Source organism: Bufo bufo, chromosome 9 (genome assembly GCF_905171765.1).
Source record: "Bufo bufo chromosome 9, aBufBuf1.1, whole genome shotgun sequence".
NCBI lineage: Eukaryota > Metazoa > Chordata > Amphibia > Anura > Bufonidae > Bufo > Bufo bufo.
Window position 1 is genome coordinate 28,964,768 of NC_053397.1, and position 15,238 is coordinate 28,980,005.

The 15,238-nt window shown below is 43.0% G+C and overlaps 1 protein-coding gene across 7 annotated transcripts in view; it reads left to right on the top strand.

The window, feature by feature from the left end:
- Positions 1–15,238, top strand: part of CADPS (calcium dependent secretion activator) — a 434,676-nt gene that overhangs the window by 98,578 nt on the left and 320,860 nt on the right. For all 7 annotated transcript variants that reach the window (XM_040407750.1, XM_040407754.1, XM_040407751.1 and 4 more), the window contains exon 2: positions 8,262–8,375. In XM_040407750.1, the coding sequence (XP_040263684.1) occupies positions 8,262–8,375 (114 nt within the window). The remainder of the gene's footprint in view (positions 1–8,261; positions 8,376–15,238) is intronic.

A 15,238-nucleotide genomic window follows, 5' to 3' on the forward strand; every position in this document is an offset into this window, starting at 1 on the left:
GCCAAAATAATGCTTTTTTTTTTTAGCAACACAACCATATATTAGCTCAGAGAGGCTAATAAGGTATTTAAAGAAAGGTTAACTTCCTTAAAGGTGCCTTTTGTGGACGGTACCTTGAAGTACCACCCACATGTCAATGGTGTGCAAAACAAAAGTATAAGCCCATTCATGGCTCTTCTTCTCATCAGACCAAGATGCAAAGGCTTCCTGCACCAGGCTTTCTGTTCCCATGCTTCTTGAACTGGCCACAATACTTTTTTTTTTTTGTAATACGTCCCGTCTCTGGACCAACAATCTTTTGAATCACACAAGTGAGTGGTAACAAGGCGATTACCTACTGGAGTCGTCAAGCGGGGATTTGTTTTTGGACTTCATCAAAGCTTTTTTTTTTCCCGGTTTTCTAAAACAAAAAGCGCAAGTGAGTTCAGTTTATTGCTCCTTTTATTTTGTTTTCTCAGCTATGCTGTTATTTGATTGAATTCTGTTGCTTTATCAGATTTCCATGCAATGTACTTTGTTTTTTCTGTGTAAATTATGCAGATTCTCCTCGGAGCCGCGTTTTCAAGTTATAAATAAAATGGATACATAACGCTCTTTAAATTATAGCAATAGCCAAGAAACACATTTATCCTTACATAAGCAGTTTAACTTTACGATGATGTTTAGGGGTTTGTACATTTTGGGAGCTCTGTGTGCCCAAAAGCCATGGGGCATGGCCAAAAATTCCTTCACCACGGGGTCAAACGGAAAGTTTCCAGTTAAGATCACTAGGCACGCATCCAGTCCTCCTTCCTCCATCCTATGAGCCTCCCAATATCAACCTGTGCATACTTTACCTAAGATAAGAAACATCATCCAGGCTTGTTCTGTACGTCATAAAGAATAGTGAAATTGGACCCTTCTACAAAAACAATATTTGGTAATGGGGCACCATGCAGCAGCTGGAGAGCTAAGACGCCATAGGCAAGTGAATAGGGCACAGATATAGTTGCCAACTGTCCCAAGTTGGCAGGGACTGTCCCTGATTTCAGAGACAATCCTGGCAGAGACAATCAGGCTGTTCCCGGGCTGAAATGAGTGGGGATAACAGTAACCCCCACCCATAAGTGGTGGGGGTACCTAGGGACACGTTCTTGGGGAGGGAACTTAGATGCCCTTAAATTTACCAACTAAAACGTTGATAAGTCTGCACAAGAAGAAGATTTTTTTTCTGTGAAATATGTTCTTTAAGGACACAAGCTGATTTTGTCTGTATAATATAGTGGTAAGCACTTTGTGTGCCGCCGTATGGTGTCTCCATATGCATTGTTTCTGGGGAAGAATACCCATATGCTATCCAATGGAGCATGGCAAATGTTTTATACTCCGTACAAAACTGCATGAGACTGAAGACATGCAGGATTACAAAATGAGTCCGTGCTATGGTGTTTGAGCATCTCCCAAATCCTACCGTAAACCTACAGTGCTGGAAATGGTGACATCACCAGATGCAACGCATAGCAGTATCAGCTTGCCCTGAGTTGCCCACAGTGGGACCGATTTGCTGGAAGGCACCAGTAAACGTAACATTCAGTTGGGCCCATTTGCAGGAAGGGGTTTAAGAAGACCTGTTGGTTCTCCTGACGTCTGTTTTACTAAATATTTGCAACCCTGAAATAATTCTGATCTGTAATTTTCTTAGAATTCTGCATTGTATTGTTCCTCTTTTAGTCTTCCTGTAAATGTATGGAAGCATGGACACATGGGCATTACTATTTCAATTTCCAGTAGCGTCCCTATACACCATTATACTGCCCAATCAGTGCTGACAGTGGAGTGTATGTGCAGACACTCCCATTGGCGAGGGAGAGTAGTAAATCCCAGTTGTCTATTTTTTCATACATTTACAGAAGGATAAGAGAGAAAAAGAATAATGCAAAATTCTGAGAAAATATAACCTTGAAAAGTTCTTCTTTCACATTAGTGTTTTCCTTTTCGCTATTGAGATCCTTCATTGGATCTCAAAAGCGTAGGAAAACGGGGACAAATGTCAATGGGGACAAAACTGAACTGAAGAGAACGGAGTGCACCATAATGCATTCCATTCTGTTTCGTTGCACTCCCATGACGCACACAAAAGCGCCGCGACCAGCGTTTTTGAGTGCATCATGGGATACTGATCAAGACCGATCTGCCATGAAACACAATGTAAGTCAATGACGGATCAGTTTTTTTCGGACATGGAAAAAAACTGATCTGGTGCCCGTAGACTTACAATAAATTTAGTGACGGATCCGTCTTGTTCATTTGGAAGATAATACAACTGGATCCATTATAAACAGATGCAGACGGCTGTATAATGTACCGGATGTGTTTTTGCAGAAACCCTGACGGATCCAGCAAAAACGCAGATGTGAAAGTCATGACAGGAGAGAGCAGGGAAAGGGGTTGTGCTTTTTCACATACCCATTGTAATGACCGGCGTCACGCAAAGGGAGGGAAATGGGAAGGCCCTGTCCAAGGGAGAGGGAAAGGTGGTGACCCCTGACTCATCTTGCGGCTGGCACCTGACTGCCCTGACGTCCCTAGACGGGTTCCTCACCCGTACGCCGATCACGTGCCTAAACCCTGGCTTTCCCTAAGATGAGCCCTATGTAGTGAACGGGGCGGTGGGATCACTAGTCCGCACCACTGACACTAAGAGGAAAACACCAAGGAGAGGACAGACAATACAGACAAACATATAATCCCAGGTGGGCGACAACAGCAGACCACCAAGGACCAACAGGGATCCGAAGGGTAACTTTCTGGAACAACAACCAGGGAACACAGTTACACAGCTCCAGTGGGTCAGTATAGATGTCCAGGCAGGAAGCTCTATATCTGGCAACCAGAGAAGGTGGGAGAAGGGAATATAAGGAGGTTGGGATTGCTGGACAAGAAACAGCTGAGGAGAAGGAGCTACGGATCCCTGAGTGAGCCAAAAAGGGTTGCAAGGCAAACCCAGGAAGCTACCATAAGGAAACAGCACAATCTTTCTACATAGAGCGCGCAGCCAACCGCTGTGACTTCCTGACCCCGGGTATAACGGAGTCAGGCGTGGCTCTTGACACCCTCGTGACACCCATTTGGGTATTTTGAGTTATTTGGGGGACTCCTCTGTTCAAGATCTTTATCTCTTGGCCAAAGTAAAGATGATTTACAAAGAGCGACTCTGCTACTACTTGCAGGACCTGTCCTCTGTTACTCAGACAACCCATTGATTTGAATGGGTACTATGTCATACCTCATTTCTCCTGTGGAGGCACTGTTGGAAAGTTGAATACTTACTGCCAGGTTTCCCCACAGCTTCCATTTGTATGGTGGCCAAAGGGCCAAGAACTCCTTTAATATCTGGCTATCTCATTTGATAAAAGATAAAAACCTATACGTAATCCATTACCTGACGTATTCCCTGAGTAAACCTTTGCCAAATGCTACAATTTATTCCAAGGAAATTAAATAAGAAATTTTCTACAGCCACCTCATTAGATTTAATGTATTTGATTAGCAGTTTTCAAATAATTTGATGAGGGTTTAATTGTAAGTGTTCGTTTAAAATGGAAATGAGAAAAGCTGATGGCTGTTAAAGGGCAATTTATTAGAGAAAGGATTTCAGTGGAAAAAGATGAAGATTTTGTCTTTACGTTGTGACCTGTTTCTTAAATTAAGCAATTTATGGAGACGTTCTTCTCTAGCCAGTCAGCTCTGATAAGGAAACTGTTCGAGACAAGACGTACATTGAAAAACTATAGTAAAAAAAAAATGTGGTCAATTTTTAATCAGTCGACAATAAGCTTCATATCTCCACTGACAATACGGATTCATTTGATCCCCATAGTAACCATTCGCAGGTGCTTTTCAATTTCAAGTTTAAGATCAGAAATGAAATCTCTTTCTACATTTATGGATCAAATTGAGGCGTTTGCCAGGAAATAAGATGTCAGGTCCAATACAAGGAGGAAAAAGTCAAAAGTGACACAAAAGATGTCCAGTTGACCCTTTAAATCCATCACAATTGAGCAGAGCCCGTGGGTAACATCTACATTCAGTTATTTTGCCAATCGCCACATCAACCTGATTTAAAGGGGTTGCGTCACAAAGGATATTCTACATTTTTCAAAGCAGCACCTAGATCTGAATACTTTTGTATTTGCATGTAATAAAAAATGTAGTGTAGCCACTGAGTTATTAAAAATATATATATGTATAGCGCCACCTGTTGTTCTTTTCCTTATTTCTTTGTCCACGGACGCACATGCTCAGTTCCATCCTTCAACCTCCACCAGCCGTATCTATTGTTGGAAACTGTGACAGTAACAGGGAGAGAGCTGTGACAGAAAGGACACACCCCCTGGGATGGGACATGTCCCCTTGGCTGTGGTAGGACGAGAGCTGCAGCAAAAAGGACACGCTACCGGAGCTGCCAGCTCAAAATAAATCTACCAGAGCAACTGGAGCAATGAATGGGAGAGCTCTAGGTCTAGGTAGCTTTGTTAGAAGGGGATTGTCATGTACTATATGATGTATGATTTTTACATCAATCATGAAATAATCCCTTTAAGGCGTACCATAAAGACTCTGCTCTCCATCTGCACTTCTCCATTGATTATCTGGATAGATTAAGGAGCCCCCCATGCACTTTAGATGGTCAGCCGGTTCTGAAGAGATTGGACTTGGCCAATGTGCATCCAATGTGTATGGCCAGCCTGAGGCTGATGTCTTCTTCAGCAGATCACTCCTCCCACCACTATTGGTATTGAGGCACGCGCTGTTTGAAAACCCCATAAGAAATGTTTTTACGGAAGCAAATATCTAGCAATCCGTCTGTCAGTACGACTCATTTATGCCAATCAGAGCTGGTTTGGAACCATGATGGCAGCAAAGAAGAGGTAATAAGTAATACCTAGTTAAAAAAAAAAAACATTCATGGGGAAAACTTGTTAAGATTGTAAAGGCTATATCCTGCTTTTTTATTGTTCAAATGCATCTAAAATAAAAAATAAATAAAAAAAGAGAATCAGCTATGCAGTGGATTATAAATATCCTATTATGTGTATACAGCTCGTTTGCAGAGCTATATGTCTAAAGCTGTATGTGCGGTCTGGTCTGATCCTCATTCTGACCCCTCTTCTGCTCCCTCTTGGTTAGCAAGAAGAATAAGCAAATAAAAGACTAATGCATAACAGCGGGGTCAGACTACACATGGTTTGTTTGTAGTCTGTTACCCTGGAGACACATAGGTCTGCATAGGAAGTGGAGCACTGCAAGATAGGATTAGTGTTGAGCAAATCAAAGTATCCGAAGTGGACTTTGAGCCAAATTTCAGGGAAAATTCAATTCGTCGCAAAGCCGAATTTCCTCGTGCTTCGTGGTAACAAATCAATTTTCCCTTAAATGGCGTAAACAAAAAACATACTCATCTCATCCGTTTGAGAGTGAAGAGACCGCGGTGGCCATCTTGATTAAAGATTCCGCTCGAAATCTTGTGCGCGGTGATGTATAACGAGCTGGCTGACTGCAAGGCATCACGTCATCACGTGCCACGCGAGATTTCGTGCGGGATCTTCAATCAAACAGCCTCTTCGCGCTCAAATGGATAAGGTGGGTATTATTTTTTCGCTGATTAACCTCTGAAAGCCCTAAAGTTTTTTTTTATCTCAGATGTGAAATTTTCGAAACTTTGCTCATCTCTACGTAGGATCTTTATAATTACGGGGGTGGACATTGCCTGTCATGTTTACTTGTAGGAGAATATAACTTCTGCAATTTGTTTTCCTTGAAATTCTCATTTTAGTCCACACAAACCGGAACATTTCAGATTCATATTTTCTGTATTTATGGGTCGTCTAAGTAAAAGTAATGAATGCTTATTTAGAACTGGATTGCAGGGTTGTCGGGTTTTTGTGTCTTGAATGCAAAATTGCGCGGTTCAGCGGCTGAGAACCTGCTTTACATTCCTTTCTGCGGTCACTGATCTTATGTTTCATAAAAGAAAAGTACCAGGTGCTGTAAATAAAGAGAGATAATCTACATAAACAAAACGGTCTGAATGCAGGCGCTCGCAAAACTCATGAATACTTTATGCGGGAAATTTTTTAAGAATTTTGTCATCTAAATGCTAAATGGAGAAAAAAGAACAAAACAGTTTAAAGTGGATATGTCACTTACTCTGCGCCTTCCACCTCGGTAATTAATGCCTAATGAATTAATGTCACTTTCTTGTAACCTGGTCTAAGGCAGTAACTGACAGCTTCTTTGGAACAGAGCCGGCCCTGCAATATTGGGTCTGAGCTGCAAAGGAAAAGATGCTGCATATAAGCAATGTTTCCTTTAAACACACAGCACAGCAACCTCTGGCACTCTAGCTGCTCAGCTCTTCTTGGAACTCACATAGAAGGGACTAGGAGTTGTAGCTTCACAACAGCTGCAGTGCTGAGGGTTGTTGAACCCTGATTTATAACGTAGAGCGGGGACGCTCAACCTGCGGCCCTCCAGTTGTTGTAAAACTACAACTCCCACCATGCCCTGCTGTAGGCTGATAGCTGTAGGCTGTTCAGGCATGCTGGGAGATGTAGTTTTGCAACAGCTGGAGAGCCGCAGGTTGAGCATGCCTGACATAGAGGCTCTTGTATATATCTCTTCTAGAGGATTTGTACCATTTATGGGTTGTCTGTCATCTTGATTCCTTCTTCCCCTTCTGATATGATCCCCCTAATGCATCCAACATTTCACTTGATGCCTCTGGCTTGCCAGAGACATAAGTTACAGAGCCTTATTACATGTCCACTGGGCCGGGCCGGGACAGGAACCGCATAGCGCTTCCTGATCTGTATACACAGCGCTCGTTGACCTGGGAACTGTCCCTGCCTTCTCTCTGGGTTGCCCTGCTGTCACTGACAGCAGATCCCCCAGCTCGGCAGCTGCACGATTAGCATGCAGCTGCCATCTCTGAATGGACGTTCCAGAACATCCATTCAGAGATAAACATCCAGTCATAGGCGGATGTGAAGTGGTTAAAGTAGTACTCCCACAAAAGATTTTATTCCCTCACCTGTTAGAAAGGTACAGTACATGATGTAAATTGTAGTGAAGGTCATTTTCCTACCAGTGACTGTATTTATGAATTATAACCTCCCTTCTGATCCTCAGCTGTGTCATGTGACTCTCCAAATATCAAGGCATCTTATGTGTGGACAGGAAGCTGGGTTCTTATGTATTCCTATGGGGATCTCAATGTCAGTCTCATAGAAATGAATAGAGAAGTAACTGACTTCCTATACTGTGTAGAGGCAGAGTGTTGGTCACATGACACAGCTAGGAATCAGAAGGGAGGCTATAACTCACAAACACAGTCACTGGTAAGAAGATTACTTTCACTACAGTTTCCATCATGTACCTTTCTAATGGGCCAGATAATAAAGATTTTTATTGGGAGTGCTTCTTTAAGTTTGTTAATCCACACTGCATAATTTCCTGTGATGCAGCTTCAGCCATTCTCCCCTGTCTCCTGCTTGTGATAGGTTTCTCCCTATGGGCTTTCATATGCAACAGGCAGTGGAAAGCAGCTTGAAACTATCTCAAAGGATATAATGGAGATTCTGCACACGACACTTACAGATATTTCATACAGTTAGTGTAATTCAAGGAAGTTTTATGACTCCTAATCTTTGTAAGGACTCACCTATTATATATCACTGCACTCCTGGTTGCATATGTAATGCAAAAACTAGATCTTCAGCAGAACCCTGTACGTGGGGAATGGGGACTATCTCAGAATTTTGGCCATATTGCTCTACCTTTGCAGCAAAGAAGTTGTTATCTGAGTCTCAGATGGGTTTCCTTATTTTTTCAGAGATTCCTGTTCATCGGCAATGTCTGGTATTGTATTTCAGCTTTTTCCACTTGAAATTGGCTGAATTGCAAAACTAGACACAACCTATGAAGAAAGGTAGCACCGTTTCTGAGGGGGAAAAAAAAACGTTTTCAACAAATTAACGGGGACGTATCTAAAATATGTAATTATGGATTCATATTTATTGCATAAAAAAATGCTAGATGTGTTTTCATTGTCCTGATATGTAAAACAATAAAATTGTTTTTCTATGACTGTATATTAATGCAATGCATTGTTATTGTGAATTTTTTCATGCTACATCAGTATACACATATTAGTCCTATCTGTAAACATCTTGTAAATTCGGGTCTTTATAATGACTCTCTATATCTCATGTCTTTCACAGATCAGTAAACAGCAGCTTCAGACAGTAAAGGATCGCTTCCAGGCCTTCTTTAATGGAGAAACTCAGATTGTGGCGGATGAAGCGTTCATGAATGCTGTGCAGAGTTACTACGAGGTACGGCACTGAGCGGTTTTGTTTATTGCAATTTATTTTCACTACGGTTCTAGGCTTCCAGACTCCAAGAACACAATAGAGCTGCTATCTGTCATGAACTTTCCCACCCAAAAATGATAATTAGGTGACACTGATGCCCCATCATCTGATACTAATGAGATGACTCTGCTGACCCTGTCACACTCTATACAGCAAAGATGAAAAGTGAGCTGCAGACAACAGCAAATGTCTTCCTGTTATCTGTGCACCAGTTGATCATGAGAAAACTGGAATATTTCACTTGTTTAATATGGATAGTCACATAGAAATAGTATGCCAATTAGCTATTCTCCGGAAGGAACAAAACTGTCTAGTGCCTCCTATAGCTGGCTATTCTGTAAGCCAATGTCTAACCAAATTTAGGGATTTGAAAAGTGATTAGGAAATTAAGGGAGTTGTCTCATCATAGACATTGATGGCACATCACTAGGAGACAGGTGCAGGTTCTACCTCTGGGGCCTGCTCCTATTTCCAGAATGGGACCACCTGAAATGAGCGAAGAACAGTTGTACACATGTGCGGCCACCCTCCACTTATTTCTATGGGACTGTCGAAAATAGCCGAGTACTGGCACTCCTATCTCCAGCAGTCCCATAGAAGTGCGCAATGCAGTTTAGATTAATTTCTATGGTACTTCCAAAAGTATCTGACTACACTCGCTCTCCTGTTTTAGGAACTTCCATAGAAATGAATGGAGAGCACGCCCTCGCATGTGCGGTGCGCTCTCCTTCACTTTCTAGGGCCCTTTCTGGGGATAGGTGACAGTATCAGAGATGGGAACTGCACTTTTCAGACTTTGATGGCATATCTTAGTGATATGCCATCAAAGTCTGTGATGACACAACTTCGTTAAGTCAAGCCACAGTCTCCTCCAAAATGACGGAACACCCATCTGTAGATAGCTTTTGAGGTTTATGCCCCTCGTCAGTTCAGAGCAAGGTGCTGGCTGGGTGTCTTTAGAACTTAGGGGTTACTGTTTTTTCTTGTGGAAACTGCCAATCGTGCTAGAGAATCTTACAGGCGGTGCTCTCTGTGTACCTTTTCCCAGAATGCATTGCAACTAAGAATCCCTATATCTACCGGTGGTCTCCGCAAAGCGAAACAGTAACCAATGAGAGCATAAAAAGCACAAAAACAGCAAAAATGATGACATACCCTTCTTAATTAAGAATCTGAAGTTTATGAATTTCTTAGGGTATATGGCAATTTTTAAGGCTATGGACACCTTTGGGGCATTTTTTAATTATTGCATTTTACTCATTTTGGGCTAAAGATAATTTTTTTTCACTTGTTCTTAATAAAAAGTCATTTCTGAGATACAAGGGTAAAAAAATCAGTCTGTTTGCAAACTGTCACTATCTGTTTTCTTTGAATCTTGTCATCTGATGGCTCATGTGTAGCACTTATGTCTGATTTCCTCACCTCATAAACACTAATTATGGCTCAATTCTTATCAAACAAACAAAAATATGGCTTACATAAGTGTTTATGAGACCACGAGATCAGAGAACATAAATACTCGTGTGAGCCATACTTTTGTTCATTTGATAAGAATTTAGCTGTAATTAGTGGTTATGAGGTGAGGAGATCAGAGATAAGAGCTACACATGATCAGTCAGATGACAGGATTTAAAGAAAAAAGACTGTGACAGCTTGCAAACTGATTTTTTTAACCATTGCATCTCAGAAACAGCTGAACATTTTTAATATAGACCAATTGAAAAAATAATAATAATTTAGCTCAAAATTAGTAAAAATACAAAAAAAAGGCCCCCGAAGGTGTCCATAGCCTTTAAAGTTACGTCAAGTCCAAAATCATTATCTACTGTCATAAAGATCCCTATGCATCGTATTGCTTTATCTCAGATTGTCTCTGATGTTTTACTAATTGATGAAATGCAGTTAAATGCACTGTCTACCTCAATACTATCTGAATATTAGAGGACTGCTAATTGAGCAATTCCCCAACCTACGGTTTCTAATACTGATTTCTGTAATTATAAAATGTTTGCATAGATTCAGTACTTGAAAAAAAAAACATCCATTTATGTGTCATTGCCCGTTTTTGGCTTGTTAACAAGTCATTGGGATTCATCTGCTCCAGCATAAATAATAGAGCGGGTATTGTACATGTAAAGGTTATCTGCATTCTGTAGTAGAGACTGATGGTCACAGCATTGCTAGGAAACTGTTCTTAGATGTTTTATGTTTTCTTGCTCCTGCTGTTCCACCTCACTAGAGCATCCTTTTATACTCATCAGACTGTGCTGTGAATACTTAGCGAGATACACAGAAACCCGTGGATCTTCGGAGGCGCCATTCCAGTAAAAACAGTGAGGAAGCCATCTGTGAAATGCACTCACCTGTATTGGCATTACCACATAGTACAAAAAGAAAGCGTCTGAATATCTTTGTTTTATCTGTCTTTTTTGAAATTTCTATTACATTTTACTGTAAGCAAAGTTAAAGGAGTTGTGTCCTCACAAAAAAATAAAAATAAATTATATACACTGAACAAAAATATAAACGCAACACTTTCGGTTTTGCTCCCATTATGCATGAGCTGAATTCAAAGATCTGAAACATTTGTGCTGTGTGATCAAACTGCACATTTCAGAGTGGCCTTTTATTGTGGGCAGTCTAAGACACACCTGTGCAATATTCATGCTGTCTAATCAGCACCTAATATATGCCACACCTGTGAGGTGGGATGGATTATCTCGGCAAAGGAGAAGTGCTCACTAACACATATTTAGACAGATTTGTGAACAATATTTGAGAGTAATGTGTCTTTTGTGTATGTAGAAAATGTTTCAGATCTTTGAGTTCAGCTCATGCAAAATGGGAGCAAAACCGAAAGTGTTGCATTTATATTTTTGTACAGTGTAAGAGCTGTCATGGCGATCAACGGATCGTGGCAGACTCCTGGCAGACCAGCGGCCACTACAGGGGAAATGCAGTATTACATGGCAGTGTTTAAATAAAAATGCCCCCATGTTTTGCTGCCCCATTGAAATGAATGGGTCCGCACCCATTCCGCAAAAATGCGGAACGGGTGCGGAACAAAACATACGGCCGTCTGAATGAGCCCTTACATTGAGGAGTTTTGGCTTAGAGCATCAAGAGTTTTACTTTATTCTCATAGTAGAATTGTGTCGCTGTTATATTATACTATACAGTACTTTTTAATAAGCAGTTTTAGGAGTAAGAACATCCAGAGGAAACTTTTTAAAATGGGGGATAGTAACAAGGAACATTAATTGTTATCTATCTACAGTATAGAGGTTAAGAAGGATAGCCTTCATGTTGTATACCAAAAGCCCAAATTGGTTGTAGAACCCAAACAGCATTTGATTGGCAATGTGCCACATGTTTGAGCTGTAATTTGAGGTTTTTGAGACCAGATGTAAAGACCATACCTGGATCTATCACCCCAATGGAGAAGCTTTCGGAGATGCTTTCACATTAACACAATCATTATGCATAGATTCTGTATAGAGTATAAAGGTAGTTGTATATGGCATGAATAGATGTGGAATTAGAAGTTTTGCTTAGAGTATTCCAATCCCTTTTTTCAAATTTGAAGGCTAGGAAAAAGCTACCACATGGGTCTTTCTCATCATTCAAACTTTGAGCTTTAATGGTCAATGAGGCATGTCATTTTCTCAGAGCACTTGCTTCATTTTGGCAACTAAAGGAGCTGTTTAGAAGGATGCCCTTACTAAAGTGTGCTCTGTGCTTTCAGTCAACTTTTGATATGTCATAGGAACTAGAGATGAGCGAATTTCTCACAAATTCGATTCAGCCGGTTCACAGAATTTTTGAAAAAATTTGGTTTGATCTGAATTTATTCGCAGCAAATCTCATTAAACACTGTGCTTTGCAGTACCTTGCATAGGGAGTCTGCTGTGGTAGTGAAACAATACTGTGAGTCAGTATGACATGCACAGGGCCGTTTCTACAGGCGGGCGAGGGGTGCGACTGCACAGGGCGCATCCCTCAGGACAGAAGAGGGGGGCGCCATCAGCAGGGCCCAGCGCCGGAGGGGGGCCCTTTTTGTCTGGAGGCAGCAGGACTGGAGATGGGCGCTTCCATTACAGGTCAATGTTAGCATCAAGAAGAAGCGCACTCCTTTTACACTGTCGGCAGCTGATTCCACATAGATGTCTACAGAACCTGTTCTATTAAAGGCTTATAAAAGCCCCCGACAGAGTAGAGAGGGTGTCAGCAGTAAGTTTGTGTTGAGGTCACTGATTATTTTGCCCTTCCTATGATCCGTCAGAACAATAACCCCCAAAAAACAAATCCTGTCGGTCAGCATTTGGTCAGTAATCCATCAGTATTGCTAAAGCCCAAAAAAACTGGAGTGGATCCAAAACAGAGATGATACTTGAATGGAATATATGCATGTATTCTGTGTTTTGTACCCACTCCTGCTTTTGGCTACCAAATCATAAGCCAATTCTGATGCAAGATAGGGACCATGTCATGCAGGCCTTACAGCTGTTACATAGACAGTGCCCGTTGTGCGTCTCATTTTTCCTTCCTTCTAACAGATCATAAGAAGGGTCAAATAAATAATGATGTCAGCCAGGCCAAAAGGCAAAATAGTGGCCCAGTCATGAAGTGGGGAGGGTAAGAACAGCATGAGACATCCACAGAGTGGCCCTTTGACAGAGTCTAGAAGTGGCAGCAGCATCATGAGGAAGCCACAGAGTGGAACAATGACAGTGTGGAGGTGGCAGCAGCATCAGGAGGCCACAGAGTGGCACAATGACAGAGTATGGAGGTAGCGGGAGCATCAGCATCAGGAAGAGGCCACAGAGTGGCACAATGACAGTGTGGAGGTGGCAGCAGCAGCAGCATCAGGAAGCCACAGAGTGGCATAATAACAGAGTGTGCAGGTGGCATCAGCAGCATCAGGAGACCACAGAGGGGCAAGGTGACATAGTGTGGAGGTGGCAGCAGCATCAGGAGACCACAGAGTCGCAAGGTGACAGAGTGGAGAGGTGGGTGGCAATACCACTACCAGCTGAAGATGGTGGGTGAAAGAAGGAGCACTTGCATCAGATGTGTGGCATCAGGCAGGTGGCAGCATCAAAATAGTAGCTGAGGCAGGTACCAGAAGAAACCGGTCTCTTTTGTCAAAGTGTTGGTGTGGCACCATGGATGATCTAGTCTGATGCTTAAGGTGGGTGGAAATCCTGGATAATCCACGCCTGATTCATCTTGACAAAGGTCATTTTCTCCACATATTGGGTGGACAGGCGAGTTCCTCTTGGGGTAACTATGGCTTCCGCTGCACTAAACACCCGCTCTGATGCCACACTACTGGCCGGACAGGACAGCTTTTCCAGGGCAAACTCTGCCAGTTGCTGCCACAAATCCAGTTTGGCTACCCTGCCACCTATTTTCAATAGGGGGTGGCAGGGTGCTGTCCAAGTATGCAACCACCTGCTGGTTCAGGTCCTGCTCCAGGTCTAGCTGTTGCTGCTGAGTAGTTTATTCACTAGGCGGGTGAAAAAAGCTGCTCATCAGCGACTCTAGACTCAAGTTGCTGCTGATGGAGCTGGAACTGCTCCTACCCCTCCACCCTGCCACAGCAGCCATGGCAGAGGAACACGAGCACAGAGGGCCCCCCCATCAGACCTGCGAGAGGATGGATGATGGTGCAGATAGGCAGCGGCCAACTGACTACATAGGATGTCACTATAGTAGTTCAGTTTGTCATCCCTCTCAGCGGGTGTAAAAAAGGCCCCCATTTTGGATGGGTAGTGAGGGTCCAACAAGGGGGAGAGCCAGCCAGAAGCCATCCCTCTGCCGAATGGTGACAATTCATCTGTCACTACGCAAGCAAGCGAGCATGTATTGGGCCATTTGTGCAAGTGACTCGGAGGGACTCCCTGCCTCCATCTCCACTGCATACTGCCACGGTGTGTCTGGGTCCTCTGCCTCATCTTCCTCATCGCCCTGTAGCTTCTCTGGCTGCTCCTGCATCTTCTCTCCTGTCACCTGTGTAGAAAAAACACCCATTTCACTACACATTGCTTGTGCTCTAATGTCCTCGTCCTCCTCCAGTTCAGCCCCCACAGGGCTCATGTGGCCATGAGATCTAGACGCCACATCTCCAGACCCCTGACCAGCCAGATTAACCAGCATCTGTTTCAGGACATGAAGCAGTGGAATGATGTTGTTCATCCCATAGTCCTGGCGACTGACAAATAAAGTGGCCTCCTCAAAGGGCCTGAGCAAACGGCAGGTGTTACGCATGAGCTGCCACTGGCTGATATCGAAGTTACATAGGGGAGTACTCCTTTCTGCTTGGATCATCAATAAATCGTTTATGGCCTTTCTCTGTTCGTATAGTCGGTCCAACATATGGAGGGTGGAATTCCAACGGGTGGAAACGTCGCATATAAGCCCATGTTGGGGGATACCGTTCTGCCACTGCAGCTCAAGGAGGGTGTGCTTTGCGGTGTACAAGTGGCTGAAGTGCATGCAAAATTTCCTGGCCATTTTTAGGATGTCTTGCAGATGGGTGGAAAACTTCAGGAACCACTTGACAAACAGATTAAACACGTGTGCCATGCAGGGCGCATGGCTCAGCACTTCTTGATGCAGTGCCGACACCAGGTTTTTCCCGTTGTCGGTCACCATGGTTCCGATTTTGAGTTGTCGCGAAGAAAGCGAGGATTCGATTTCTTGATGAAGGACATGGAGCAGTTCCTCCCCTGTGTGACTCCGTTCGCCCAGGCAAACGAGGTGCAGAACAGTGTGACACCGCCGTGCCCTGCACATGTAGTATGCTTGAGGGGCACTGTGAA